The 25877-nt window shown below is 48.8% G+C and overlaps 1 protein-coding gene across 1 annotated transcript in view; it reads right to left on the reverse strand.

Annotated features, from left to right (window-relative positions):
• Nucleotides 1–22648, reverse strand: part of DAPK2 (death associated protein kinase 2) — a 110655-nt gene extending 88007 nt beyond the window's left edge. Inside the window, exons 1-3 of the mRNA XM_023729709.1 lie at nt 22620–22648; nt 21166–21248; nt 20294–20391 (exon numbers count right to left, since the gene is read on the reverse strand). Of these exons, the coding sequence (XP_023585477.1) occupies nt 20294–20370 (77 nt within the window). The 5' untranslated portion in view covers nt 20371–20391; nt 21166–21248; nt 22620–22648. The remainder of the gene's footprint in view (nt 1–20293; nt 20392–21165; nt 21249–22619) is intronic.
• Between the last annotated feature and the right edge of the window lie 3229 nt (nt 22649–25877).

Genomic DNA, 25877 nt, shown 5'->3' on the forward strand with positions numbered 1-25877 from the left:
CAATTAATGCACTTGGCTGATAACTGAAAGGCTGGAAGTTGGTTTCCACCCAGAGGTGCCTTGGAAGAAAAGCCTGATGATCTACTTCTGAAAAATCAGCCACTGAATACCCTATGGAGCACAGTTCTACTCTGATACACATGGGACCGCCATGAGTTGGAGTCAACTCTATGGCAACTGAATAGGGAAACTGAGGACATGTGGGAGGAAGAACTTGCCTAAGGACATGCAGCTCCAGAACCAAAGCATGGACCCCTCGGCTCCAACCCCAGCGCTCTCTCTTCCTGCACTGTGTCACTGAAGGTATCAATGTGGAGAAACAGCAGACAAGGCAGCAGATACAGGGTCGGTTTCAGCAGGACTGGAGATTGGTCGAGTGCTGCTGAGATGGCCAATTTCACAGAGAGGTATTCCCAAGAGTGGCCTTGTCTCTTGCAGTAATGATCAAGGTGACGCCATGACATGGTCAATACTCCTGCCTCTCACTGGAATTCATTCATTTGTTCATTTGACAAATTTGTATTGTGACCAACTATGAGAAGGCATTACTTGCTTCACCAAAGCAGCACCCCTTTGCCCACGTCTTCTGAGAAGGATTTCTTTGCAGTTGCCAAAAGAGACAGACCTATCAGGTAGCTTCAAGAAAGTCTGAGGACTAAAGGAAAATATCTGTATGAAGGAAATGTAGGAGAATATGGTTTGAGGGTAGCCCTCTGACAGTAGGCCTCTGGAGGAAAGTTCCTGTTCCCAAAACCACCTTGGGTACTAAAAAGAACAAGTCAGAAGGGAAAGAAGGGTGACTTGGTGTGACATCAAGTGCCTGTAGTGTTTCTATAGAACAGTGGAAAGAGAAACAGACTTGGAGTGATGAAACCTGCATTCAAGCCCCACTTCTGCTATCAACATTGTGCATAGCTCAGCAAGGGAAAGTGCCTTGCTCAAGGCCGCACAGCATATTGGTGACTGAGGTGGGACTTGAATCAAGTTCTCTATGCCAAGTCCATAGCTGATGACCTGAATGCCACAGGTGAGTCCTTCTACTCCTCTTATCCTCAGACAGCCCCAAGAAGGCCACCATCTTGATCTGGAACTTCCATGGCAATAGGACTTCTCTTTATCTTCCTCCTTAGTTGAAATCAAATCCTTCCCTCAAGAAGAAGTCCTGGCATCTTCTCTCCCTGGGAATAGACACTCCACCTCAGTTCATATATCCAGGCTCAGCCACTTGCTGGAGAGGCAGGAGCAAGACAGAGGCCTCCAGGCTCACACCATTGCAGGAAGAAGCCTGTGATGTGGGGTGATTTTGGCACACGCAAGGGAGAACAAGCAAGCGTTCTGTGCAGCTGCTGGGATGTCAAGCAGCTCTGCTCACTGGGACTGATCCTCCACCCCACCCCCTCCAGGCAAGAAAACAAAGAAGGTCACGTGAGCAGGGCCTTGATGAAAATGGTGCTGCTGCATTCTACCTTCTCCTCGGCCTGGGAGCACCATCCTGTAGACACAATCTCAGAGCCCTTGTGGTTCAGTTCTGGCTGAGCAAAGCTTGTGGTGGCCCCAGTCCCTGTCTTTGTTGAGTGGATTCAGCCCTATGCTAGAGGTAGTAGAAATACTAAGAAGGATTAACCTTGGCCCCTGTCCCAAGGGGTTCACAGTCTGACTTGGAAGACAAAATGAACACCCAGAAGACTTCCTACTTCCAAACAATTAAGTGTGAGGCACAGACTCTTAAGGACTATGAATGCTCAAAGCTCTAGAGATGGCTAAGGTTTGGAGGATGTCCCCATGGCAAGGCCTCAGAGAGAAAGGAGGTATCTTCACTGAGCTTGATGGCTGAACGGAACTAAGTAAGCAGAAGAGTGGGAGGGAGACAAGAGAAAAGGCGCTCAGAAGGAGGAAAAGACCATTTCATTAAAAGGCCTGGACCGAGCAGCTGGGGTGGACTAGTAACTGAAGCTTGGACAGGTAGAGTGGGCAAAGTAATGGAACAAGTTAGCCACATTCTTCAGTTTAATCTGCCAGCCACTTATTCCTGATTCTGTATGGACCTTGTACAGAGAAGACATGGTTTCTGCCTAGAAACACTTACCCTGTGGTGAGGAAACCAAGATGGGAACGAAAACGGAAGGTAAACCCATCAGGGACATGGACCTGTGGGTGCTGGGCGACCATCTGAATGCTGTTTAATGTCAATGAGGGTCGACTAATCTTCACAATGTCTATAAAAACCCCACTAAACCCACTGCTGTCGAGTCAATTCTGACTCATAGTGACCATATAGGACAGGGTAGAACTGCCCCATAGGGTTTCCAAGGCTGTCCCTGTAATCTTTTACGGAACCAAACTGCCACATCTTTCTCCCGCAGAGCGGCTGGTGGATTCAAACCGCCAAGCTTTCAGTTAGCAGCCGAGCGCTTTAACCACTGCACCACCAGGGCTCCCACAATGGCTATAGGTGCTGACTATTGGACAATCTCGCAGAGACAAAAGGAAATGTCACTAAATGAGCACCTGCAATTATTAACATTGGAATCTAAGTTGTCTTTTCAGTTAACAGTCATTTTCTTCAAAGCCTTAGGCAAAGGTTTCCTAGACTTATTTTGAGAAGCACTTCCTAAAGGCAGCATTAGCTGGAATGGGGACCTGAGCTGTAACACACACAAGTACACTTCACTTCACGCAAGAGACAAGTTCTTGAAACAGTAGACTTTTAAAAAGTCAAGTTACTGTTGAAATGTTAAAGGGTTTGTTATATATATTTTTAGCACACACACGAGAAAGTAAAGTCACCTTTTTTAATGCCAAAGAAAGGACTTGTGCGTGGTGAATACTTCTGTGAAGAGCCGACTTCTGGGAATCTAAAGAAAACTTTTTAATTACCCTAAAGAGCTCACAGTCCAGGGAAGAGGTCGGACAGGGCCTTCTCATTCTAAATTCTAAATTGTGTGATGACAAACGACTCCAACCCCCTGGGGAGGCATCTACGTTAGAGGGGTAGCTCTGCCAGCATTTTTCTAGCAGAAGAGTTGAGAGACTCACTGCAGATGCCAGTCTGGAATCCTCATCATGTCTTCACCTTCCCTTCTAGCTGCTGCCATCTTGACTTACTAATCCTTCAGCAAGGGTCTACTGAGTCTTTTCTCTCCATGTGAAGGATCCAAGACAATGAAACCTCCATCCCTACCTTCAGGAAGATTCCAGGTCCTATCACTGCACATTCCCTGCAGTGATGAGCTCCTCACTGGCCTAGAGCCTTGGTGACGCAGTGGTTAAGAGCCCAGCTGCTAATCAAATGGTCTGCAGTTTGAATTCACCAGCTGCTCCTTGGAAACTCTATGGGACAGTTCTACTGTGTCCTGTAGGGTTGCTGTGAGTCGGAATTGACTTGATGGTGGTGGATTTGGGGTTTTTTCTTGAGTTTATATGACAAAAGGAATACATGTCATATGTTTTACATTGAAAAGATACAGAAAAGTATAAGTTTTTGAAAACTTCAATCACCTATAGGTCCACCATCCAATGACCAATACTATTAAAACTTTGATGGTGAGCCTAGCCTTTCGTCCATCCTCTGGGGGCTTCTCTGGGCTCACCCACTGCCTCCCAAACAGAACTCATCATCCAGCTGCCAGTGGACCCACCACCACCCCAACCATACCTTGCATTTTCCTGTCCCTTTTAGTGGGCTCAAGTCCATTTATATCTGGAATGCCCACCTTCCTTGCTCAGCCTATCCAAATTCCACCCATCCTTCAGTCCCTCACTTAGCTCCCATCACCCCAAACCCCTCAGGCTGTGGCAGGCCATGGAGGCAGCTCCCTGCCCTGAACGGGTATCACACGCATTGTCAGGATGTTCTATTGGCAGAACCATGTCCTGACAGCTCTTGAACTGCTGCTGTGCCCAATACTCTCATGTGTCTTGCCTACACAACCTCTCTGTAAGCTCCTAGAAGGTTCTAACTATATCTTTGCATACACCCCACACTTCCCATCCCCTTCCCAGTGCCCATCAAAGTATCTCCTACCTGAGCTGAGGGGACCCAGCCCCTTTGTGGTACCAAAAAGGCGACTGAGACCCAGAGAGGAGAAGCAACATGCCTAAGGTCATGGTGGCAAAGCTAGAGTAGAAACCTGGGGAACCAGCTGAAACCAGAACTCGTTTGAACACTACTGTGCCTGCCACTGTGTAAGGCCCTGGGAGACAGAACTGAGCGAGCTCCAGATCCCGAGCTCAGAAAGCTCACTGGACTGGGGGCTGCTTTGGTTGTTGTTAGCTGCCATGGAGTCACCCTCAACTCATGATGACCCCTTGTACGGTGGGATGAAATGCTGCCCGATCCAGCACCATCCCTATGATCAGCTGTGGCTCAGACGTTGTGATCCATAAGGTTTTCACTGGCTGAATTTCAGAAGGAGATTGCCAGGCCTTTCTTCCTAGTCTGTCTTAGTCTGAAACCTGTTCAGCACCATAGCAACACACAAGCCTCCACCAACAGACAGGCGGTGGCCGCGCATGAGACGCACTGGCTGGGAGGAGAACCAGGTCTCTGGCAGAGGGTGAAATTCTACCACTGAACCTCCAATATCCCTGTGAGCTGCTTTACGGCAGCTCTTTGTTAAGGGCGGAGGGGGAGAGGCAGGAGCAGACTCTCAGGCAAATAGTGACAACAGAGGTATCCACAGGAGCGGGGAATAGGCACGCCCAATTCTGTCTGCAGTCAATGTGGCTGCAGTAGTCAGGGAAGGCTTCTAGGGGGAAGCAGAAGTCCAGCTCGGGCAGAACCCTGAGCAGCCTTCAACGCAGGGGCAGGACTTAGATGAACACAGGGAAAGCATGCTCCCCTACCTTGCGGAGGCACCGTGTCTTCCTGGGTCCGCTCCATTCCCTCCCCACAGTCTAAGGGCAAGTCCCAGAGACTGGCCTTTTGATAGACTTTTAGCTCTTCATCACTGTCTCTAACAAGCAGTTTTTCCAGCCCAGTTATCGCCTAGTCTCCCAACGAGCCAATGAATGAGTCACTCTCAGGTCAGGTGATCACCCTGGTCCAATCAGGGGCCACCCTGCACAAGGACCAGCCTAGCTCTACTTCCTGGGGCAGGGGGTGTGTAGGGAAGGGAGAGGGGTCAGTCTTAGGAAGAAGGGAACACTGAGTGCAGTGGACGTCATGCAGTGTGTGTGTGTGGGGGGGGGGGTGCATCCCAGCCGGGGCCTGATGTGGGCCAAGGCAAAAAGTAAAATTAACATAGAGGGGGCAGAGAATAACCAGAGGCTTGCTCAATGGAGGGAAGAAAGGGCTAACCCGCCATCTCTGAGGGCCTACTCTGTGTCTCTAGTACCATCCTGAAGAACTGATCTTAGATCCAGTTGTGCAATCTGCACAAACTGGGGCACTTTAAAAAATATCGATGCCAGGGCTCCTCCTCAGACCTTCTAAATCTGAGTCCCTGGAATGTGTGTATGTTTGTTTGTTTTAAACCTCCCCTGGTGACTCTGCACATTTCACAGTCATCATGTTGTTCCTCCTCAGGAGTCAGAAAAGAACTAGGTTCAACTCATGGTCTGATAAACTAGGTGGTATGTTCCCATTTCACAGGTGAGAGAGCTGAGGCTCAGAGAGGTGAAGTAAGTTGCCCAGGGTCACAGAGGCAGTAGGTAGTAAAGCTGGGATTCATGCCCATGTCTCCAGCTGCGTGCTGGAGCGAGATGGCCCAGCCCACAGCCCTGCCACGGGAGAGGCGGCACTGGGGGCCATGGCAAGGGAGGTGGAGCTGGGATGGCTCAGCCAGGAGACCCTGGGCAGGTGGGCAGGCAGTGCTTCCCCACCAGCAGGGAACTGCCATCTTCTCAGAGACACGTGTGGGCCCCAGGAAGGTTCCTACATCAGGGTTCAGATGAGACAGCCAAAAGAATGTCACCACCTTAAACTCTGGAAACGCTGCAGAGGTAAGCTGGCTCTGAAGGTGCTTATAAAATCTCTTTGTCTAAGAAATCTTTTCAGGATTGCTACTTGGACCTTTGTTTACAGACCTCTGTGTACGCACAGCCTCATCTCTACTCCACCCGGCCTCCTGGTTCTTGACTGAGTCTTTGTGCGTCTGTTTCCTTATGTATAAAACAGGGACAGCGACTTCCCACCTGCCTACCTACCCCACGTAGGGGAGTCCCAGGGTCCAAGGAGGTCACAGAAGGAAACGGCCCCTCCCCGGTAGACCTCCGGTGTGAGCTCTTCCAAACAACTAACCACCATGCTTTTAGGAGAGTGATGTCGGTATCAGTGACCATTTGCTGGGCGCCTTGCACATGCCAGGCTCCACCTCTCACATCTGTGGCAGGAATGGAAAAAGTGCTATTTTGAAAGCTGCCCAGTGCTGTCACCATGTACTAAGGGAGCCAGAAGACTGTATCTTAGGTGATGGGGGGACAGAGATAACTTTTTGTTTGGGAAAACTTTAAAGACCCTTTGGTTCTGCAAAACAGAGATCCAGGGTCCAATTAGGGAGAGGTTGTGACAACAAGGAGTTAAACTGCCTGCATTTGAAAGAAAGCGGGCACCTCCCTTGGGCAGTGATATAAAGGGTGGTGGTAGATTTGGGGCCTGGGGTGGGGTCCTGGAAGCTCCCAGCATCATGGCAGATGTCAAGGGCCAAAGGGCAGAGGTATCTATCGCCCATTTTAAGCTGTTTCCTGTCATTACTCCAAGCCTTAGGAATAACTCAGTTTACCTTGCAGCCAGTGAGGCAACAAGCTCAAAAATGGGCCTGGGTCTGCGCCTGGGACAGGGTCACAGGGGGAGGGCAACCTTGTTCCAAGGAGAAGGGTGGTCCTCGAGTTCCAAGGACTGGAGGCGTCCAGGAGGATGAGTGCTCCCTGGGGAGACTCTGAAAGGCTGGGTTAGGGAACACGACTTCCTGCTGCCTGGAATGGCATGCTTGCTACTCTGACCTGGACATTAAAGAAGAGGGGGCCCCAGGAGGCTGGAAAACAAGAAGAGACTCAGATTCCACACGTAGTATTTCCACAACTCTGTGAGACAGGGAGCATCTCCCAGATAAAGAGACGGAGCCTAGGAGAGCAAAGCGGCCTGGGGTCAAACCATCCACAGTAGCAGAGTCAGGAATCCAACCTGGGCCTGCGTGACTCCAGTGCCCAAAGGAGTAATGGCCAAGCTGGAGCTCCTCAGCCCCCTGCCCTGAGCCCATCCTCCTGCCTGGGTCCAGCAATTGCCCTTCTCCCCTCTGCTCGTCCCCTCTCTCAGCCAGGGCTCCTCCAAAGCCTAGACTGGTAGAAACACTCGCCTCCCTAGAACCTACTGCCCCCCTCAGCAGCTAAGTTCCCCTCTCTTCCTGGTGGGCCTGCCCCCAGGGTGCTAAATAAACATCAGCTCAAGAAGGAAAGGGTATTTCATCACCCACCCAGCCCTGTGGCCAGGCCACCAGGGCCAGCAGCTCAGGATTCAAGATTCGGGTCCTAAGGCTTCAGGGTTAGATGCTGGGTGGGGAGGGTGAGCAGCGAGACAGTGCCAGCCCTGGAACTGGATTAGACCCAAGTCAGCTGGGCTCCCCAGTAAACCACCAAGAGCACTAAACGATATTACCAACCTCCTTTCCTGTTGTCTGGAGGGGACTGGAGGGTTACAGGCAGAGAGAAAATGCTCAGCAGCTTGGTACCTCAAAGAGAGCACTGGATCAGGAGTCAGAAGTCACGGGCTTAAACCTCAGCTCTGACACTTACCTTGGCAAATTAGTTAAACTCTCTAAGCCTCAGCTTTCTCATCAGTGAAATGGGGGAAACACCTACCACCCACAGGGCTGCAAGAGGGTTAACCCAGGTAATGTACCCACAGTGGCTGGTGCGGGGCAGGTTGAGAGAAGACACTCAGTCCCCAGTACCCGGAGCTCCCTGCCCTTCTTCTCACCCATTCCCTTCCAAAGAGGATAGGACTGACCTCGGTGGACAGTGGTTCTGAAACTGGGCTCCTCAGAGCCCGGAATCCCTGGAGGTTCCTCGAGGCAATGAGAGGGAGGGCAGGGAAAGGGGCAGGCGGACCTCTGCTCAGCCCTTCCTCTCCTTCTTCCACCGCTGCCCCTTCACTTTGATCTGTTTATATCCTGTCCCCACCCCATATTACCGTATTTTTATATAAATAATGCGTGCCTTCTACATTTGTTTGCCAACCATGCCCTCCCCCACCCCTTGCAAGCTTTTTCATAAGTGCCACTATGCCAATTTTTTTACATGTTGCTGTAAAAAAAAATTAGCATAGCATGCTTACGAAGATATGAGTGGGACACGGTTGGCAAATAAATGTAGAAGGTGCCTGTTATTTTTCTAAAAATACGGTAATTCACTTTTCAAAAGTTTTGCAGTTTAAAAATACTAAACCTCACTGGAGGAAATCAGGAGTCAGCATAGTTTTTCTGCCAAGTGCCAGACAGTAAATAGTTTAGGTGTTGAGGGCCAAAAGGAAAACTCAAGAATATTATGTCAGTACCTATGAGTCGGAATTGACTTGACAGCGACGCGTTTTTTTCTTTCCTCCAATATAACAAGGGAGAAAACTAACTGCCATAAATACTTATTGATGAAATTCTAAATACAATAATAATCGAGTATTTTATTTTGTAATACAGGTCTTCCAATGAGAAGAATGGAATTTGGGGTGGGGGATAATGTTTTGCTTAATTGGGGCCCAAGTTAGTGTTCTCTATCATCAGATCGACTGGGAATATTCATCTCTAAAACCATTCTCAGTTTGAGGGCCATTCAGGAACAGCCAGCAGATCAGATTTGGCTTCAGGGCCGTAGTCTGCCGCCTCCGGGACTAGATGAAGTTGGAGCCCCTCCGGGTTAAGGCTCTGGGTTCTAAGGCCTGTCGAAGGAGGCCCCTCAGGGCGTGCCGCAGCCAGCCTTCCTCTGAAGGGGAAAGGACTCAGGACTGCAAGGCTGCTTCAGGTCTGTGAGGATCTCCAGATAGACTCTGAAGTCTGTAGCCCTCCTTTCTGTAGGAGGCCTCTCACCCAGCTACCCACCCGCACTGGGGGCTTCAGCGGAGATGGTGGGTTACCACAGGCCCTAACTCCCACCACTGCCTCAGCTCTTAACCTTCACTTTGGTGTCCCCAGCAAGGGGGAGAACAGGGGGACTGAGCTCTCTCCTTTGCCCTCTCCAAAGCATCCTCCTCTCTAAGCAGCCCCTCTCCCCGTAGCACTCTCTCAAAAAACTTTCTATGGAACCCTTCTAGTCAGCTTCTTAAAGTAGAGACAAAGCAATGGAACTGTTTGCTGGAGTTCTGGGGTCACCCTGTGGACCATGCATCCCTCTACCTCTGGGTGAGGGTGAACCATGGGGACCCGGAGGAGAAAGGAAGAGCTCTGCCTCCAGTTCTGACTGGGCTGGGTCAGGTAAATTCTCTGGGTCTTCTTTCTGTCACATAAAATGGGAATTATCACATTTGCCTTCCCTACCTTGTGCTGCTACTGGAACTTCAAATTATCCATGAAAATGACTGAGTATGTAATAAAGGGAAAATGAAATGTAAACACTACGGAAAGTAAAGTAGCAGAGAAAGGATAAGATTTGGAATTAAGCGGGGAGGGAGCACAGAAGACTCCGACTTCTTTAAATTTCCCCACAGCAAAAACATTAATATTGCTTTACAAAACTCTTAAACTACCCAAAATAGACAAAAGCAATAAAAAGTGTTGGCAAAGCCATAAGGAAATGAGTAACACTGGTGATGTTGGGCACTGGCTCAGTATTTTTAGTTTCAACCATCAAACCAGTCATAACCTTTGGCCTAGAATTCCACCTTTGGGAATAGACCCAACGGAAATATTGCAAAGAGAAGAAATTAAAAAATAGGTTCACAGAAACACTATTATTTTTTCACAGTGAAACAAAAGAAGAAAGTTAAATAAATCGGGACTATCTATAGCTATTATGAAGTTAATAAAAGTATATGGACTGTGTCTATTAAAAAAAAAAAAAAGGCCAGTATTCTTCAAAAACGTCAACATCATGGAAGTCAAAGGCTGGGGAACTGTTCCAAGTGAAAGGAGATTAAAGAGAAAGCACAAGAAAATGTAAAACATGATCCTGCTCTGGGTCTTGGATGGGAGGGAGAAAAAATGCTATCAAGGACGTGAATGGGACAACGGAGAAAAATGGGAAATATTCATCTGTAAAACCGTTCTTAGCTCAAGAGCCATTCAAAACCAGATTTGACTCTCGGGCCGTAGTTTGCTGTCTCTGGCTTTGATGACATGAGATAAGAATATTGGATCCGTGTTAAATGTCCTGAATTTGATAACTACACTGTGTTTATGGAAGAGAACGTCCATTTTCCTAGGTGATACACAGTGAAGTATTAAGAGACTAAGCGGCATCGTGTCTGCAACCTACTTACAAACGGTTTAGAAACAGTAAAAGAGAAAGGGAGGGGGAGAGAAAGGAGGGAGACAAGACAGACGAAACGTTAAAAATGGGTGTATTTGGATTCAAGGGTATATGGGAGTTCTCTGTTATTCTTGCAACTTTTCTACTAAGTTTGAAATTATTTCAAAATGAGAAATTTTTTTTAGTATGTGGACTCTGGCTACCTGGAAAGGATACTAGAAAGAGCTTACTGGTTGATAATAAAACAAGTCAAAGAAACAACACAACACAAATTTACATACTGGTGATAAATAAGAAAAAAAGAAAGTATGTGCGGTAGATACGAGTATGTAAGGGTTTCCCTTGCCCTCACACACGCACCTCCCTCCAGCTCTGACCGTTTTCTTACTGCATACTGGGCTCCATGAGAACGACCCCCTCGAGCAAATGACTGGCACTGTGTGCTGAGCTTCTGGCAGAAGCTGCCGCATGTGCAATGCAGCCACTTTGTTTAAGTGGCTTTGTGCTTTGTTTTCCTAACAATGGGTGATGAGAGCGCCTCCCTCTCTCATCCAGGCTCTGTCACCCAAGGGCCTCCATAGTTCACTGTCCTGCTGGCAACCCCAACCCATGACCCTCTCTACATGCCTTTTGCCCCAGCCCAAATCCTCTGCTCTTCGTCCCAACTAGAGGCCTCACCACGAGGTGGTTACCCCTCCTTCTCCAAGATGAGACCACGACACCCTTCAGCTGCCCTACCCAGGGTGATGGCCCTGCCTCTGAACTCCTGGCACATGTTTTGGGTGTCCCTCCATTAGCACGTGGGCTGGTCCACCTGGTCATTTCATTAGCTTTTGATGACAGTGTTTAAGCCCTAACTGTGCCTTAAGCTCTTCTGGGACAAGGCCTGAGCTTAAGTCTCCTACGCTTATTTGGAAGGAGCATTGGTGGTGCAGAGATTAAGCATTCGGCTGTTAACTGAAAGGTTGGCTGTTCAAACCCACCAGCTGCTCCATGGGAGAAAGATGTGGCAGTCTGCTTCCGTAAAGACTACAGCCTTGGAAACCTATAGGGCGGTTCTCCTCTGTCCGACAGCAACGGGTTTTTTGGTTTATACCTATTTGGTGCCCAACACACAGTGCGTAAACGGGATTTGTTACTGTCGGCTGCGACAGTTACCCAGAGAGAGCATAGATGTGCACGTACTCACGAGCTTTTGCACACATGCACACACATTCACACACATCCACTAACCTTTTGGAAACCACTGGCTTGTCTGGGGCACAGCTGTGGCCCAGAGGGCTGCCAGGCCCAGCAAGCTCTCGAGCCTACAGCAGAGTGACAAGAGGCCACTGTGTTGTGCTGCGTCTTGCATCCATCTGGCTCACGTTTCCCGCAACCCTCTGGAAGCCCCCTGCCCCCACCCCCTCATTTGTTCCACAGGCCAGAGCTCCGAGGGGCTTGGGGCCATCCATTTTCCCTCTCTCTGAAGTCTGCTACAGTGTTGACAGGACTGGCTTTGATGCAAATGCCATTTCCCGGCTCCCCAAGGGTGAGTGGGCTATCATTGGCACGTGTCACCCACCTCTCCCATTTCCGGCCACACTCCTACCCTGAGCTGGGCCACAATCCTGTGGCTCTAGGTTCACTGGTAGAATCCCATCAGGGCTGCAAGATGGACTGTCACCAAGGGGATTTTGTGGCCTACTGTGGTCCCTCTGCCACTCTGGGCACAGATGGTGGGAATCTGTCTTCCTCTTTCCTCCCCTTCCGGCCTCTCTTGCTGATAAAATCCTCTGGCCCAGGGCAAGTCCCTCAACCACCACTACCACTGCCCACTAACTACTCACCCTGCCCTGGGGCTGTACTAGAATAGATGACCTCTGAAGACTCTCTCAGATTCATTTGGATTAAATTATTGAATTAGCATAGGGTCCTAGAAAGAGGTGAGTGGTTTATTAATAGAAACAGCAAGAGCTTTGCAGTCTGACAGATCTAGAATAGAATCCTAACGGTCTTTTTTCAGACCGTGTGACCAAGAATATGCTATTTAATTCCTCTGAGCCTCGGTTTCCTCATCTGTGAAATGGGGATGTGATCCAGCTCATATAGTTCTATAAGAATGGGAAAGGGAAATCGATTCTTAACACATGGCAGTTACTTTCACTTTCCCATCAGGAAGAAATACAAGCATGTGTGCGATCACAGAGGCACAAAAATCCCAGCCTAAGGTGGCAGACGGGGCTCTCTGCCCAGAGAAGGTTCTGGCTTTTATTTCTAACTTTCTCTGAGATTTGCTGGGTCACATAGAGTGGTATTTCCCACTTGGCTTCCCCTAGATAAGGTAGGTTTGTATTCCTTGAGCCAGTTACCTAATATGGTGGAGACTGGGTTTCTTAATCTGCAAAATGGGAATAATAACTACTTCACAGGTGGTCAAAGAATTAAATACCATCATATGAGTCCAGCACAAAGTCTAGTAAGTAATAGGAGTCCAGTACAAAGTCCAGTAAATGGCAGTCGTCTTTGTGTTGCGTTCTCCAGTTTTGTTTTTGGATTCCAGGACCTCCAGGAACGGGGGGCTTGTCTGGGTTTTCTGCCTCAGATTTAACTCAAGGCAGATTCCAGGCAGCTCTGCAGTTAACTTGCTGGGTGTCTGTGGGTGTATATCTTTGTGTTCAGCACCTACCAAATGTAAAGCACCAGGGCTGGACACCATAGTGGGGGGCAGATGGAAAGATAAGAAAGGAAGTGCACTGGACCCTGGCCTGGAGGAACCTTCAGTGCAGCAGGGAAGACGACCAGGTAAGCCTTTTGTGTGACATAAGGTACGATAACCTTAAGAGAGATAGAGGTCCAGAATAAGGAGCAATTAAATCTGACCGAAGTGGGTGGATGGTGGCAGGCTTTGTCAGGGAGACAGCATTTGATCTGGACCTTGAAAGAAAAGTAAACCATTTGTGAAGGTGAGGAAACAGCAAGAGCAAAGACAAGACACGGAAGCTCTCGGGCCCTCTGGCCTCTGTCTCGGCACGGTAGTGACACCCGAAATGGGAGAGCAGAGGTGGGCCTGCCTTCAGAGTCTTGACAGCCGGTACAAAGTGAGACAGGCTTATCTCACGGGGCTCCCCAGGGCCGTCAGCACTGCTCTGGCTCCCGGTGACCTCCCAAACCGCCCCACTTGTGGTTACATCCACTCCGGATGGGTGTTAACTCAGTGCATATGGCACACCTCAAGGCGACACAGAGACAGTGGATGTGTGGGTATGAGAAATAGCCTCAGAAGGATTAGAAGGGAAGACTCAGAAATAAAAATAGCCACTGGGTTGAGGCTGCTGATCTTTTATTGGCTTACACTGTTTTCTTAAATTTTTTACTAAAAACCACTTTCAGCCAGAATACATCTCATGGAACAACCTGCACTGCTGTAAAAAGACATTCAACATGTTTTGTTAAGTGAAAAAAAATCAAGTTGTAGGTGGTTGCGTCTATGTGATCCCATCTGGGTCCACATACTCGCTTGCTTTACTTAGAAAATTTCTGAACAATAGCAGAAGAAAATGATCATCGAAGCGTACCTGTGGGGCATGAGACTGGAGGGAGGGCAGGGCTGGGGGAGACTTTCCCCTTTTATTTTACACTCTTCATAATTTTATGACATTTACCATGCATTACTTCCACAGTAAATTTTTTTTTATTTAAAAAAAGTTATAATAAAAGCCCCTTTGCCTCAGAGTTCATCTTGAAAGCTCTTGACCCGAGGACTGAGAAGGGTAAATCCGAACACCTCTTTTTGTTGTTTTCAATAGTGCTTGTTGGCTGGACTGGCTACAGAACCCAGCCTGGGTAAATGTGAGTGCCAAGCAATTCCTGTAGGGTTTTGTTTCTGTCCCTGAAGAGGCTGCCCTGGCTAAGCTGAGTATGTGGTAGGTGATCTTAACCACAGACGACCCCATCGGGAGATTGAGTTCTGGCAGGCAGCCCTGTGAATACATGCCCCCCACCCCCCGCCCCCAGGAATTCCTCAGCTCTGTTTAGGAAGGATGAAGCTTGAGTACGGGGGCTCGTCCCTGACCCAAGACTCCTGTCCCTGAAAAAGAGGATTCTGCAGGTTAAGTTCCTAGTAGGTGCCTTGTGCACATAAGCCTCCTGCAAGTGGTAAAATTCTCACCTTCCATCCGGGAGACCTGGGTTTGATTCCCAGCCAATGCACCCCATGCTCAGCCACCACCCATCTGTCAGTGGAGGCTTATGTGCTGATATGATGCTGAATAGGTTTCAATGCAGCTTCCAGACTAAGAAGAACTAGGAAGAAAGGCCTGGTGATCTACTTCCAAAAGTCAGCCAATGAAAACCCTACGAATCACAATGGGTCTGAAATCTGAAACCACTCATGGGGATGGCACAGGACCGGGCAGTGTTCTGTCCCATTGTGCGGGGAGTCGCCATGAGTCCGAGGCAGACCGGACGGCAGCTAACAACCACCTCAGCAGGTAGTAGCTGTCCTGGTTGCTGTCTCCCCCAGGGCAGAAGGGGCAGTGGGTGCGCGGGGTAACTGAGCAAGGCTCCTTAGAGGGGTGGGGCTGGCAATAAAGACGTGAACATAGATAAAGATAAGTTTTGGTCTGTTTGTTTTAACCATCTCAGTGTAAGTGAAAAAGTTCTGCCTTCAAGTTCCCCCTCCTGCATTGCTTGCTCTGTGACCTTGGGTAAATCACCTCCACTCTCTGGGCCTCATTTCCTCCATCTGTAAAATGGAGGATTAAGACTAAATTCTTGTTGTGCTCAGTCCCACACTAATGCCTTACGATTTTATGTTAACATAATAATCTAAAGAAAGGAAAGTAATTTAAGTATAGGAAAGAAGAAATCACCGATCATACTCTGCTTCTATTAAATGACCGTATTTCCTCGGGCATACAGTATTTGTCTGCGTCTCATTGGGCCCTAGGAAGCATCACTCCCTCCCAAATGTTCACCCTTCCTGACCCTGACCCTGCTATCTGACCCTCAAGGTCAAACAGGAAAGATCACCCTACCTATATTCTCCTACTCCCAGAAGCCCGCAGATTAAAGGAGAAAATGATTTTGTGTTTTGTGGGAACTTACGGCGCGGAGGTCAAAGCCCTAGACGAGGAGTCAGATACCAAGGTCCCCAGCCTGGTTCTATTGCTGGTTCACCATGTGGCCTTGGATAAGCCACTTCTCTCTGGCCTTAGCCTCATCTATAAAATGAGAGGTGGGATGAGTTTTTCTTGCAGAGCCCTGCCAGTTCTAGTACTCTCCTGCTCTGCCCTATTGGTGGCTCCCGAGGCTGGGAGAGGCCAAAATCTGCAGGCCAGTATTTCTCCAAACACTGGCTCGGGGCAACAGACACCCTCCAGCATCCCCAGCGGGCTGGTGCCAAACGTATGAGCACAGCCAAGTGTCAGCACTCAGCGTAAGGAGCCTGAAGGCAGGCGAGACAAGCAGGGCCAGACAGGGTCCCAGCCGAGCCAAGACTGCAGCCAGGGCACATTGTTCCGGGGCAAAGCCGGATTCTGCAGCTTCTCTCACAGATGCTTCCTTACTTGTCGGATAAAGACAGACAAGGCCCCCAAAGGAATCAGAAACATACACTTCAGGGACCAGACCAGCGGGTAGAGTTAAGGTTCTTTGTTTGTTAATACATGATTTTAGTTAAGGTGTAGACATTCAGGGTAAATTTCCCTAAAGTAAGGAGAACTCTAGTCCAATTTGTCTACTGCAGTGAAAATTACTGGATAATGCTTTTGCCATGTTATAAATTCTCATGTCCTACCAAACCTCATGTAAGTAGAACTTCAGATCAGCTTAACAGCAACATCTATAGGTTTTTACCCCACTTACCCTAGCAAAGGAGCCCTGGTGGTATAGTGGTTAAAGCAATTGGCTGCTAACTGAAAGGTCGGCGGTTCGAAACCAGCAGTGGCTCGGTGGGAAAAAGATGTGGCAGTCTGCTGCCATAAGATTTACAGCCTTAGAAACCCTATGGGATCGCTATGAGTCAGAATCGACGGCAGTGGGTTTATAAAATCACCAGCTAACCAGTTGTCATAGAGTGGATTCCGACTCCTGGCAACCCCATGTGTGTCAGAGTAGAGCTGTGCTCCATAGGGTTTTTAATGGCTGATTTTTCAGAAGTAGACCACCAAGCCTTTCCTCCAAGGTATCTCTGGGTGGACTCAAACCTCCAACCTTGCAGTAGTAACTGAGTGCATTAACCCTCTGCACCACTCAAGGATTCCCAGGCATAGCATACATAGAGGAAAATGCACATATCATACATGTACAGCTTGATATCTTTTCATGAAATAAACACATCGGTGAAATAAGCGCCCAGACCAAGAAACAGAAAGGCACTTGCACCCCCAAAATCCCTCTGAAGCTCCCTTCAGTCACTAGCGCCCCAAGGATGACCACTATGCTGACTCCTGGGACCACTGATTCGTTTTGCCTGTTTGGAACTTTCATAAACGAAAGTCTACAGTATGTGCTCTTCTGACTCTGGCTTCGTTTTGCTCAACATTATGTTTGTGACCTTCATCTGTCCTCACATATAGCAGACTGTCACTCATTTCCATTTTTGCAGAGTAAGGATTGAACGAAGGGCTAAAGGCAGGCAGGTAGCTCTGAGTCTAGGCGAGGGTGCTCACTGATGGCAGAAGAAGCAGGTTTAAATACAGCTACCCCGTATTCAAACAGGGTGATCAGAGCAGTTCTCTGCTATTGTTCATAAAGTCCCATGCCTCCCTCCTGGGGGGCTCCAGAGATGGGAGGTGGGGCCTTGATGCCCCAAACCTATTTCAAAGGCCCAGTCCATCATCTGGTAAAGGCCAGAAGTTCTTGGTTATTGAACACTTACCCTGTACCCCTCTGTGAGGGACCCTTTAGACTCAGCATCTCATTTAATCCTCACGACCATGAAGCAGGTACTGTCATTATTCCTATTTTACAGGTAAGAAAACTGAGGCTCAGAGAGGTTGAGTAAGTTGCCCTAAGGTTGCACAGCTGGAAAGCGGGCCCAAACCTCAAAGTGCGTAACCCCAAAAGCCAAATTTGTTCATCACCCTGTGCTGGCAGGGAGCTCGCCGGCCAGATCTAGCGCCCCTTGCCCCCAGCTCACTTTCTGAGGCCACACTGGCCTCTTGCCGGCTCCTCAGGCCCCCGGCTCTTCCTGCCTCAGGGCCTGCGTCCATGCTGTTGCTTTGCCTGCGCTTACCCATTGGTTCTCAAGTTAACATCTTCCAAATAACTTCCCTGACCTCCCAGCCTAAAGTATGTCCCTCATTACTCTTTCCCAGAGCACTGTGTTCTCTCCTTTCATAGCCCGTAACACACGTTACAAGGACGTATCCTTTTGTGTTCACTTGTTTAGTGCCTTTCTCCACCAATAATAAATAATAAACTGCAAGAGGTTAGGAATGTGTCTGTGCTATTTACCACGGCCTTGAAGAATGCCTGGCACACAGTAGGTCCTCAGCAATACTGTGAAGTGAAAAAAGGTGGGGAGGGATGGATAGGACTGTCCTTCAGAAGCCAAGCCCTCACCTGAAGTCAGCTCTTGTTCCAGCCTGTTCTATGGGCCCAGGCAAGACCCTTCCCCTCTCTGAGCCTCAGTTTCCTCAACAGTCAAATGAGGAGCTGGAAGAGAGGACCTCTAAAGGCCTTCTAGCTCTTCTGACCTTGAGACCACAAATCCTAGGATGTCCAGTCACTTCAAAGGTTCCAGGGCTCCAGACCTCTGCTGCCTCTTGCCCCCTCATGCCTAGTTAGCACCTTAGAAAGTGGGGTACATCCCAAGGCTCCCCAGGCTTCCAGGTACATCGGGCCTTTACTCCCTGTGCCAGAAGGAGAACCAAAAAGCATGAGGCTTCTTCCACCTCTAATAGCTCATGTCCCTGATGCCCCAGGGAACTGCTTCTACTTCCTTCTTCAGAACCCCTGGATCCCTGCCCCCAACTACTGCATTCTCAGCCCACCGGGATCACAGAGTTCCATCCAACTCCGCCCTTGCTGTCATGCGCATGGCTGCCCACCCCCTAAGGCTGGAGCTCTAGGAGGGTGAGATTGTCTATGTTTTGCTCACCTTTGTACCCACGGCACTCGGCACAGATCTCTACACCCAGGATGTGACCAAGGTAAGGTCACCAAATCAAATGCTGCTGGCAAGGCCTGCTAGGATCTTCTGTTGAGGATGCCACTTTTCCTTTTTCCCTAGTGCCCCCGAGATCAGGAGAAGCACGTGAGGTGGACAGAGCCTGGCTGAACGTGCCCGGGCCTGGCACGCTCTGACCTCCTCCCGCCCGGCTCACCAGGGCCCGGGTGGCCAGTGGCAGCCGGAGAGTCATATCCCTCTGGGGCTCTGCATTCACTCACTCCTCCACCCAGTCGGCACTCTGACAACTAGCGGCCTGGACAGACACTCCCTGAGCTTGAAGCAACTGCTGCCTCCCAATCTTCTCAGAATAAGGCTCCCTTGGCTTTGATGCTCTTTCTGTTTTGTCTTTAAAATCAAAGAAAGCAAGAGAATTAGTCCTGGCCCAAGAGTTCCAGTTCTAGAAAGGGAAAAGGTCTCCTGTTTTACCTCTTGGATACAGTGGAGTTTTTTACCCAGGTTTTCACTGTGCTGGGTGTGTGAAGGGATGAGGCTGGGTGTACAAGTGAGCAAGTGAGTGTGCAAACGCTGTGCGCATAGGAGAGAGCACGATCAGGCGAGCGGGTACAACTGGGCTGGTCAGAACCCTGGTGATGTCACTTGTGACTGTGCAACTTTGGGCTACCTGCTTAAACTCTTGAGACCACAGTTTCCTCATCTGAAAAACGAGAGTAAAAATAATTCCTCTTTCATGCACTGTTGTGAGGATCAAACTTTAGGACAGGTGCTTTGTAATCGCTAAACCAAAAAGCCAGTTGCCGTCAAGGCAACTCTGACTCATGGAGACCCCACATGTGTCAGAGTAGAACTGTCCTCCATAGGGTTTTCAGTGGCTGATTTTTCAGAAGTAGATCACCAGGCCTTTGTTCTGAGCTGTCTCTGGGGGAACTCAAACCACCAACCTCTCGGTTAGTCAGTGAAACACCATCTAAATACCAGAAACGGAAGGTGAGAAGATAACCTCAGAAAACATTCGTTTCTCTCCAAACAGTAACAATTTTCAGGTCTCAGAGTCTAGTCCTGGCTGCGTTCTAGATTTAGCAAACCTGAAGATGCATCAAATAACTCAGACTCTAGGAAGCTTTAGGACGCGGCTCATGTGGTTGGTTACTCAAAACAAATCCATTTTCGGTAGGATTACTTCACCTAGAATTGAGGCTCTGAGCTTAAAAAAAAAAAAATTCCTAAGAACCACAGAGAATCCTAAGAGGGACCCAGAGAAGAAAACCAACAGGCCAGGCCTCAGTCCTCACCCTGGGACAGCTTAGTGAGAAGGGCTGTCAGATAAAACAAGAATCATTTCGTTTTGCCATAACTGTCAGCCAGGTTCTACTGAAGACATAAAAAACCAAAGCCGCTGCCATCGAGTCAATTCCATCCCATAGCAACCCTATAGGTTAGAGCAGAAGTGCCCCACAGGGTTTCCACGGAGCGGCTGGTGGATTTGAACTGCTGACTTTTTGGTTAGCAGCCGAATGCTTAACCACTGCACTACCAGGGCTCCACCGAAGACATAAAACTCAACAATCGTAGCCCCTTTTGATGACCAGTGTTTATTTCCAGAGAAAGGACTATTTGCAAAGTTATCCATGAAAATGAATAAACCTCAGGCTTGTTTTTAAAGCTTCCCACTAGTCTTGTGACAAGCCTGTGCCACAACTTTGTACAGCCGACAGTTGCACAAAGAGAAGCATAACCTTGGCTCCATCGCCCAGCCCCTCCACCTCTCACACAGTCTCTTACCTCCCCAGCTCCTCCCCGATGTCATAAAAGTCCTCCACCTTCTGCTGCTTGAACGTCTCCATGTCTGGGCTCCACATCGAGGCCTGGAGCCTACTAACCTGAAATGGAGTGAAACGCGAGGTTAGGACAGCCATGCCAATTAGCACAAGCCTAAGGGTCTAGGCTCTAAAAGTAATTGGCTGCAGGAGAGCTAATTTTATTATTTTTAGCTAATTGAATTTTTATTGTATTCATTTGTTGATTCATTCAACAAATTATTTTTATTGTGGTAAAAATATACATAACAAAACATTTGCCATTTCAACCTGTTGTAGGTGTCTAATCCAATGACATCAATGACGCTCACCATGTTGTCCAACCATCACCACTTGCTGGCTCCAGTTTTTTTCATCACCCTCAACAGAGGCTCAGTGCCCCTTAAGCAATAACTCCCCCCATTTTCCCTCCCATCATCTGCTGGTAACCACTGATAAGCTTTGGTCTCAATGCATTTGCCTATTCTAGATATTTCATGTAAGTGGGATCACACAATATTTGTCCTTTTGGGTCTTATTTCACTCAGCATAATGTTTTCAAGGTTTATGCATGTTGTAGCATATATCAGAACTTCATTTCTCTTTATGACTGAAATAATATTCCATTATACAGAAATACCACATTTTGTTTATCCATTCTTCTTTTGATGGACATTCAGGCTGTTTCCACCATTTAGCTATTGTGAGAGAAGCTAATCATTTAACAATAACCCACAGTCCCGGCTGTTTGAGGACTATTCTGCTCAAGCCTCTCACCTGTGACCGACAATGTATAGTTCTTATTTGATTTATATTCATTTAGATTTGTTAAGGGGAGAGAAAAAGAGGCCACCTTACTTGTTCAGATCTGCTCCAAAGAGGTTCAGAGGAACAGACCCATGGCGAACTTGGGCAATTTGCTGTCGTTAAATTCAGAGCTCCTGAGAAAAAAGGCAGCTATGATGTTACAATGCAGTAGAAAGGGCACTAGTTTTTGAGTCAGAAGTACTGGGTTCAAGTCCCAGGTCTGCTTGAGCAAGTCATTTTAGCTTCCAGAGCCTCAGCTTCCTCATCTATAAAATGGGGCTAATACTGTACAGATCAACAGCAATTCATAAAATTATTTTGCAAACTATAAAATGCTGAGAAGGGTAAGGGATTACCATGACCTCACCTCTCTCAGGGCCTGTGCGACCCAACTGCAAGTCTGAACCGATTTGTCAACTCTCTCACTCATGCCCAAGGGAAATACAGGTGGGAGTGGTGTGGCGAATTACAACAGGCACCAGGAGTCAGGAGCCTGAGGTCCTAGTTCCAGTTTTGTCCACAACTAGCTCTGTGACCTCAAGTCTTGTCAGAGGAGCCTCAGTTTCCTCATCTGTAAAATGGAGCTAACCCTGCCTGCCCAGGCACCTTAACAAGAGCCTCAGGATGGCTCTGAGCCCATGGGGGTGCTCCCCATGTCACAGGAGAAGCTGTTTGCATCCTCCTCAGGATGCCCCACCCCAAGGAGCTCACCTGTGCCCGGGAGAGCCACACGCCACCCTAGCCAGCACCCTGAGGGCAGGGCACAGGGCACAGGGCACAGGGCACAGGTGCCTGTGGATGTGTCTTTCAAGAGTCGTCAGCCAAGGCTTCTCGGAAATCATTTCAGCTGGCATTGGCAGCTTTTCTTCTGCCTGCTAATCAGATCCAGCCACACCCAGGCCCCGTGAACCCCGAAAGGCTGTTTTCCCCAGGCTGGGTGGGGGCACCATTACATAAGGGCGTATCTCATTATTCATCACCAAGTGGCTGGAGCTGTTCTAAGTCAAGGTGTGTATACATTTCACCCTCCTTCCTCCAGTTCTGCCCCCTGCAAACCAGAGCTCTGTTACCAGATGCTGCCTGCCTGCCTCCCTTCCTTCCACTGAGGCACACATGTCTCTGGAGACCCCCAGGCACAGCTGGCCTGGCTCCCAGCCTTGCTCTGAGGGTCACCCACCAACCTGATGCCTGTGGGCACCCATGGCTTATCCCACATCCTCCTCTATTCAGTCTTTACTCTGTTCTCGGCCAGGGCCCAGGCAAGCACAGAATACTGAAGAGTAGGTTCCAGGAGCCCGGGTCTAGACTAGCCTGGGTGTGTGTTGGCAGCGTGACCCCCAGCAGGTTAGCACTCTCTCTGGGTCTCAATCCCCTCACCTGTACACAGGGGTGATAACATCTACACCACCTATTCACATAGTTCCCATGAAGACCTATTGTGATAACGGTGTTGAAAACACTTTAAAAACCATAAACACTATACAAATAAGGATTATTATTATTACCATTATTATTTGACTCATCTGAGGCCAGTGTCTCTGTTTCTGCCTCCCACAGCCATTGAGACATCTGTTTGGTTCCTTTCTGGGGAAAAGGATTTGAGGTCCCCCTGGCAAGCTTGGCTTGACCAGAATCAGAAGCTAAGCCCACCCCCACCCCACCATCCTGGCAAATTTCCCGAGACTTGCTGTCTATCATCTTCCTTTTGCTGAAAAAAATTTTCCAAATAAACCATCTGTGTCAGGCCTCGGGGAGTGGGGTTACTTATTTCACATAGTTAGACAGAAGTAGGAACTCCAAAAACTTCTGCTGGCAGATACCCCAAGAGTGGTGACAGGAACAGCTAAGATCCTCTGCTTGGTGAGAGGCCAGCTCTGATTGCTATCCCCACCCAGTTTCCCTGCCTCAGGTTCCACTCCTGGGAGCCTGGGGGTGGCTGCCAGGGGAGCCCTCTAAGGACAAATCACGCCCACCAGTTTGGCCCCAACTTGCTTTTCCAGGCCTAGCACCCCCACTTATTCTATATTACAACCAAAGTAGACCTTTCCCATTCCCCAAAAACTTTCACCCCTGCCATACCCAGCGCAAGCTGGGTCCTTTCCGTGGGAGGATCTCCTGGAAAAACCGTTCCCTTCTGCGAGGCCCAGCTCAAACACCACCATCTCCATGAGGCTCCATGACCCTTTCTCCCCCAAAACCAGATGCAAACTCCCCCCCTTTAAACTCCCACAGAGTGCTGTGCATAGATTTTTAGGGAGCTCTGGTGGCACAATGGTTAAGAGCTTGGTTACTAGCCAAAAAGGTTGGCAGTTCGAATCCACCCGCCGCTCCTTGGAAACCCTATGAGGCAGTTCTACTCTGTCCTATAGGGTGGCTATGAGTCAGAATTGACTCAATAGCAACGGGTTTGGTTTTGGTTATCACATTCTGGTTCGTATTATAATCTATGTCCGTGTCTGAACCAGAGAGAGAGAGCACAGACTCTGTGGTCGCACAGGCCTAGGTTCAAATCCCAGCGCTGCCATTTTCTAGCACTTGCCAAGCACAGGGAAACTTCTCTGGGCTTCAAACTACTGACATGGGAAATGAGGTTAGACAATGACCAGCGTTACGAAGGAGGTAGAGAAACTTGAACTCTCAAACACCACCAGGGGAATGTACGCTGGGACAAGCGCTTTGGAAAACTGTCAGGCAGCTTCTATAGACATACCCACTCCTAGCTACCTACTCAAGAGACATGCATGCTAGAATGTTCACAAGGAGCCCTGGTGGTACAAACTATTAAGCGCTCGGCTGCTAACTGAAAGGTTGGCAGTTCAAACCCACGCAGCGGCTCTGCAGGAGAAAGAGGTGGCGATTTACTTCCATAAAGATTACAGCCAAGAAAACCCTATGGGGCAGTTCTACTCTGTCACATGTGTCGCTAAAAGTCAAAATTGCCTCAACAGCACCTAACCGCAACAACAATAGAGTGTGCACAGAAGCACTACAATAATTAAAAGTTGGAAACAACCAAATGTCATCAATAGAAGTCCATATAAATAGAGGTATATTATTACTCAGCAACAAGAATGAACAAACGACGGCGACCCGCACCAGCATGGACGAATCTCAAACATAATACCGAATGAAAGAAAAAAACCAAACCGGCTGCCATCGAGTCGATTCCGACTCATGGCGACCCTATAGGACAGGGCAGAACTGCCCCATAGGGTTTCCAAGGAGCGGCGGGTAGATTCAAACTGCCAACCCTTCGGTTAGCAGCCAAGCTCTTAACCACTGCACCACCAGGGCTCCTGAATGAAAGAAGCCAGACATAAAAGAGGACATAATGTGTGATTCCATTTATGTAAAAGACAAAAACAGGTAAAACTAATCCACGGTTTGGAAGTTACAGTAGTGGTTACGGGGAGGGAGGGGGTGACTAGATGGGGACATCAGGAAGCTTCTGGGTGCTGGCAGCGTTGTTTCTTGATATGAGTGGTGGTTCCGTGGATATATGAGATGTGCACTCACTATGTATATAATAAGTTCACGTAATAGAAAATGAGGCTACTTCCTTTATGGGACAAATGAGATAACATGTAAACTGTTTTGAATGGTCCTTGGATCTGCCCAACAAATGTGAGTGCCTGCCCTCCTGCCGATGGTCTTAGAGCCCCATGAGGGCAGGGGGTGTGACATTCTCACCTCTGTCCCCCTGAAGTAGCTGGTATACAACAGGCTGTCCAAAATGCTGACTGATTTGAATTTCATGTCTGAGCCTCCCTTCTGGCTTCTCAAGGCTGCTGCTCAGATACTTCATCAGGTAAAAACTCGTAACTACTTAAGCCCTTTGTTCACACCTACCCTCAAGCTGGATTTGCATTTTAGCAGCTCAGAAATGTGAAACAAAGGGGGAGAAACTCTGAGACGGAATTATAGATACCATCTAGGAGCTAGGGAAGGACCCGGGAGGTACAGGCACCGTTCTGGCCCTGTGAAAAGTCGAAACCACAAGGCAGAGGGAAGGGACACACTTTTGGCCTGAGGCACACAGGACACTGACTCCAGACATTTCAGGAATAAGGTCCACCATGATGCCTGCATTTCTCTTATTGGAGTTACTGGAATTCACGTCCCTGCCCCCAACCCTTCAGGGGCTTACATCAGATTTCCTAGAACCTCGCAGAAAGAGACATCACAAATCATCTGTTTGAGGATTGTTCAACTCTGCTTCAGGGGCCACCAGGGTGAGGAAGAGGAGCCAGATGGCCTCCCCCCACCCCCGACTTTGATCAGAACGGTTCTACTTTTTCCATACTCTATGTTGGGGTTCTGTGGAAGAGTTCACTGGAAAAAAAAAAAAAGTTTGAAAACCACTGCTGTCTGGTAACTCTCTTGTTTTACCAAAGAAGGAAATTGAGGTCCAGAGAGGGGAAGAGACTTGCTAAAAGTCACACAGCTAGCCCACTCCATCTGCCTCCAACGGTGGCCTCAGGGGTTGTGGAAGTCAGTGGCTTCCTGAGGGACAGCCTAGGAGGGGATCTCCAGGGGTGGTCTCATCACCCCACAGGGAGCTCTCAACCCTCATTAAGCCCTTTTTCTCACCAGCTCCAGCTCACCCTGCAGAGTGAACTTACCAAGTTCCTCATCCCACCTCACCGAGTGTGTGAAACAGGACCGTGCCAAGGGGCAGGCCGCAGTTTGAACCAAACACACATGAGTGTCCCCTCATATTCGCCACCCCCAATTGGGAATCATTACACTCAGGCTCCAGGGCG

The sequence above is a fragment of the Trichechus manatus genome, unplaced genomic scaffold (genome assembly GCF_000243295.1).
Source record: "Trichechus manatus latirostris isolate Lorelei unplaced genomic scaffold, TriManLat1.0 scaffold00030, whole genome shotgun sequence".
In the NCBI taxonomy this organism is placed as follows: Eukaryota; Metazoa; Chordata; class Mammalia; order Sirenia; family Trichechidae; genus Trichechus; species Trichechus manatus.